This window comes from Grammomys surdaster, unplaced genomic scaffold (genome assembly GCF_004785775.1).
Source record: "Grammomys surdaster isolate TR1022 unplaced genomic scaffold, NIH_TR_1.0 207, whole genome shotgun sequence".
Lineage (NCBI taxonomy): Eukaryota > Metazoa > Chordata > Mammalia > Rodentia > Muridae > Grammomys > Grammomys surdaster.
In genome coordinates, this window is record NW_021604652.1 from 945,562 (window position 1) to 950,748 (window position 5,187).

Below are 5,187 nucleotides of genomic sequence, written 5' to 3' on the forward strand. Positions count from 1 at the left end.
TAGTTTAAGTTCATGAGTGTGTAATCACCATGCCAAGCGCAGAAGTGTGCGCATTCCATAGCACTCTTCCCTGTCATCCAGCTGTTAAATGCTTCCCATGTTCTATTCCTCCTTTGATGTTCCCTGAACCTTGATGGTTATAAGGGTGAGAAACATGTACCATTTAGGACTAAGTGCTCATTTTGGGGAATGCATATTAAAACTGCAATATAACTCAGAGGAAGCTTATTCAAACATCTTCCTAAAGTATTTATTTTAAGGCAAGGCCTCGTCTATCTCAGACTGGCCTTGAACTTTATGTAGCTCATAGCAACTTTGAACTTCTGATCCCCTGTGCCTCTATTTCCCAGGACTACAGTGGCAAGCCACCACATCTGGTTTATATAATGCTTGAGACAGCACTCAAGGCTGTGTGCAAACACTCCGAGCTGCATCCCCAGCCTGCTGACTGACATAGCTTTTTATTAATGTGCATGTGTATATATTTGTATGAGTGCCTCCTGGGGCCAGAAGGCATTGGATCTCCTGGAGCTTGAGTTACAGGCAATTGTGAGGTGCCCAAAGTGGATGTCAGGATCCAAATGTGGGTTCTCCGGGAGAGCAGTAAGTACTATTAACCACCAAAATAGCACTCCAGCCCCATGACCTAACCAGCCATCTTAATGAGATAGCTTATGACATGTGAAACCTCTTACCTTGAAATCACTGACTTCAATCCATACCGGTACTCACTGAAGACTAAAATCCAGATTTGAGTTCATTTACCTCATGCTGTATCAAGAATCCAGTCTTGTCCTCCCACCCCCATCCATCATGGTCACCACAGACTATTTGGATTCAGGAATTCAATTGGTGTATCTCCTCTTAACTCCCAGAGAACTCTCTACATATGGTACTATATAGCACTTAGTGTATAATACAACTGCTAGTCCTTGAGTTCTAGAGAAGGTGCTATGCCTTATAATTTCTATCACACTATAATCAGAATATACTACTGTGCCCATTATATGAGGGGAATTTAATATATGTTTATTGAATAAATTAGTGGATTAGCATTATTTGATTTATTATACTTTTATTTTTCAATACACTTTAGCACAGCAAAGCAAATACAGGTAAACGTTAGTATTCTTTACACAATAGCAGACAAAAGGGAAGGCAGCCACAACTTAGTGCTTTGTCAGTTGTTATATATTTGTTCAACATCGGAAGCTAGATCACTTTACTGATGATTGGTTTCAAGCTTTCAAGGAAAAGCCTATATCTATAGCTATATACTATATATTCTCTTTCAGACAATGCAACACGATGGAAAGAGTCCTAAAACACTTTGTAACACTATCCAAACCCTTACAGCACAAAGTACAGCAGAGACAGCAAGTGGTCAATCACATTTACACTACTGCACAATATTGTTAAAACAATGGAAACTTTTCAAGATACCAAACAAGAACTAAATATGAAAAATACACAAGTGGAACTGGAACACAAATATCAAATACAATATGTACCCCCCTCACACACACACTCCCAGTGGATGAGAACCAGGGCTCTAGGCCTGGGCATACAAGGCCTCGCTGACACATTATTAATCTAGCGCAAGTTGCGAACAAGCACGGGACGGCGCCCAGCTTCAGCTCTGTTGGCCTCATCTTCCATTGCCTCCCTGTACTGCTCCGGCCAGTCCTCTGGCTCCTTTCTGTGGATTCGAGCCACATATCGCAGGGCTTTCATCTTGGAGGTTTCCAAGCGGGCCCTAGGGCCCCATATAAAATCATACTGCACCGGATCACTGTCAGGAACCCGCAGACTGTCTATGTAGCGCTGACTCAAATACCTGCAGGTAATCACATGCTTTCTCCCATTTTGAACTCCCAAGCCCCTCAGAAAGGCCCAGACTGCAGACTCCCTAGCATGGTTGCCCATTATAAAGATGAAGCTCAGAACCTGCATTAAGAAATTGTTGCCGGGCCTGTTTGGACTGTCCATAATCTCTTCCACATCTTCCATTTCTCTTCGGTTGTACAGGGTGTAGGAATGGTTCTTGGGATCAAGGACCACTAGCTCAGTCCCATACACGTGGTTTAGGGTACGAGCAGCGCGATTCAAGAGTTCAGGGAACACTTTGCTACACTCCCGACCAATGTAATACAGGATTCCCTTCTTTGGTATAGGCAGTTTAGTTGAATCCATCAGCAGAAATAACTGGACTATTTTTCTTGCCTTGCTCTCTAATCTTGACTCAGGCCAAGAATGGGGAGAATATTTTGAGCCAGGACCATCTGAATCAGGAGCCAGTAGCTCTGGAGAGAATTCTTGAAAAAGGGGCCTCCTATATTGACGAACAGCCCGCCAGTTATTGGCAATAACTCTGTCAGCCTCTTCTTCCAGAGCTTCATTGTATAGTGCTGGCCAGTCCATAGGATCTTTGTTGTAGATCTTAGCCATGAACTTCAGAATTTTCATCTTGCTGGTTTCTATGCGGGATCGTGGGCCCCAGTAAAACTCAAACTCGACTGGTACACAGTCAGTTATGGGCCTGTAGTCCAAGTAACGCTGCCACACAAACTCTACAGCCAGAAGTCTCCTCGGGTTCCCAAAAACGGAAAGCCTTCTTTCACGCTGCACTCCGAATCTCCAGAGCATCTCCCAAATATCAGCTTCTCTGGCTTGGTTGCCATTTAGGAGTATGTGTCCCAGAATCATCATCAAGAGGCCCATCTTTGGCCCACATGGGATGTCTTCTAACCCTTCAAAGGGCACTGGTTCCAGTTTGGTGAGCAGGATGTAGGTGTGCTCCTCAGGGTCTAACTCCTTCAGTTCAAATCTAAAAATGTACTCCAGGTGGACTGATGCTCGTCTGAGGATCTCTGGGAACTGGTGGCGATAATCTTTGTCAATGAATTCTCTCATTTCAGATTCCTTGATAGGGTACTTGGTCTGATCCTTCAGCAGCAGAAACTGCAACAATTCTGCTACGTTTTCCTCCATGGGCTCCTGAGGCTTCAGGGTAAGAGCAACGCGGGAGGCGCCCAGGCCCATAATGGTAATGGTGTTGGAATTATTACTGTCTCTCAGGACCTGGAAATCCAGGAAGCCATCCGCACGCTTCGGGCGTACAGACCGATCATTGGCCTTTGGCGGAGCAGGCGAGCCCACAGAAGCACCGCCGCTCAGTGCTTCTTCGGGGGTTTCAGCTTCAGTGGACATCTCAGAAGTGCTTGAGTCTTCAGTTTCGGAAGCTACGGACACCTGCGAGGTGCTAGACTCCTCCTCCTCCTCCTCCAGGCCCTGCATCCCCGAGGCACTCGGGCCCTCCCCGCAGGGAAGCAGCTCATTGATGGCGGATCCCTCCGCAGCGCAGGGCGCCAGCGAGCTGTGGGAGCCCTCAGCAGAAACGGATGACAGGGACGTGCTCAGAGCCTCGGCTGAGGTGCTCGGGCTCTCGCAGGCAGCTGATGGCACCGAGGTGCGCAGTCCCGTTTGGGAGGTGGGCGGCGCATTGACGCTACATCCCTCCGAGATGATGGGCGGTGCCCAAGTGCTCTGGACTTCACCGGAGGGGGGCGGCATGGAGGTGCTCAGTCCCTCAGCGGAGGGGGGCGGCACGGAGATGTCGGGTTCCTCCGGAGCCGAGAACAGCATAGAGATGCTCAGGCCCTCACCGAAGGTGGGCGGCAGGTTGAAGCCCAGTTCATTATAGACAGTGGGCGGCACCGAAGTGCTTGGGGCCTCACTAGCGGGGAAGGGCACGTTGATACCGCATCCCTCCAAGATGGTGGGCGACATGGAGATGCTCAAGCCCTCATCAGAAAGCAGCGGCACGGAAATGCCGGATTCCTCGGAGAAAGTGGGCGGCACCGAGGTTCCTGGCCCCTCACCCAGGGTGGGTTGCACGTTAGGGCCCTCATCAGAGTGAGGCTGCTCATTAGCCTCTGTGCCCTCAGCAACAGTGGGCGGCACGGGGGTACTCGGGCCCTCCGAGGCGGTAATTGACGCAGTGGCGTTCAGCCCTGCGGAGACTGCAGGAGGCCAGGAAGCGTCTGGACCCTTCCCGGAGGTGTTCGGCCCTTCGGAGAGGATGAGCTGCCCGGGGGCGCTTGAACCCTCTGAGGCGGTGGGCGGCACAGAGGTGCTTGGGCCCCCCGGGGGGGTGGGCGGCACGGAGGTGTCAGGGCCCTCAGAGGCGCGGAGGCCCTGGAGGATCTGAGGATCGCTGCGATCCTGAGGGACATCTGGGCCTGGCACGCCATCAGGGAGACCCTTCTCGCTATTTTCGCTCTCATTGGCCCTTCCACCGTGGCGGCTGCGCGAATTCTGGCTTACCAGCGACATGGTCCTGTCGACCGGAGTGTGGAAGCTGACACTGACAGGCCCGCGATCACACAGACGAGGGGGAGAGGTACGTAGGCGCCTCTGCACGGAACTGCCGCTGTAGCAGGAATGCTGCTGCTGCTAGGCCCGAGCAAGTCGCCGGAGGAGAAATAAGAGGTGGTGGGAAAGAACGAAGGTTCTCGCCAACTGAACGCTAGGCTCAGAAGCCTCTCACACCCCGCCTTCTGCCGCAGTCCGCGCAAGCGCAGTTGGGCACTGCGACAAGGCGACCCCGCCCCACCTAGCCCCTCCCGTGGGTTTGCGGAAAGTGGACCTGGTGATTCTGCACCAAAACTGCGCAATGGCAGGAGGGAAGCTTTGGTAGGGTGAGACAAGGAGCTTGGAGCAGATGGATAAAACTAGCTATTTCTAGAGAGTTAGGGTACCTATTAGAAGGTTTCTACCCAAGAGTCAGGTACTTAATGGATTTGCATCATCCTCAAAACTGCTTATGGGGAAAAATGCGTGGTGCATGGAAGGGTGCAGCTTTCATCCCTTCCTTTGTCTCCTCTGTCATTTTCTCTATGGAAACCTCTAATAGCTCTCAAATTACTGCCAGCCATAAGAGCTTGCCCCTTCTCCAAAGGACCAAAGGGCTGGGATTTAGTTCTACTTAGGAAACCTGTAGCTAGCTAGAAATTTTCATTGTGCACAGTCTCAACCCTTCCCAATATAGAAAAATGTAATCTCTGTTGTGGGGCCCTACAGTAGTGCTATTCCAATAACACCCAAAATTAATTATCCTAGGACAGTAAGCATGACGGGGTCTATTAGGAAAGCTCACTGTCAGGTTTTAAAAACTACAATTAGCAT

At 50.2% G+C, this 5,187-nt stretch overlaps 1 protein-coding gene across 1 annotated transcript; it reads right to left on the bottom strand.

Moving 5' to 3' along the window:
- Positions 1–1,058: 1,058 nt before the first annotated feature.
- Magee1 (MAGE family member E1) lies at positions 1,059–4,537 on the bottom strand. Its single transcript, XM_028771445.1, has one exon. The coding sequence runs from the start codon at positions 4,333–4,335 to the stop codon at positions 1,594–1,596; it is 2,742 nt and encodes a 913-aa protein (XP_028627278.1). The 5' UTR covers positions 4,336–4,537; the 3' UTR covers positions 1,059–1,593.
- Positions 4,538–5,187: the final 650 nt, after the last annotated feature.

What these genes read in the sequence shown, in the direction of transcription:
- Magee1 (XM_028771445.1), bottom strand. Translation starts at nt 4,335, where the DNA reads ATGTCGCTGGTAAGCCAGAATTCGCGCAGCCGCCACGGTGGAAGGGCC.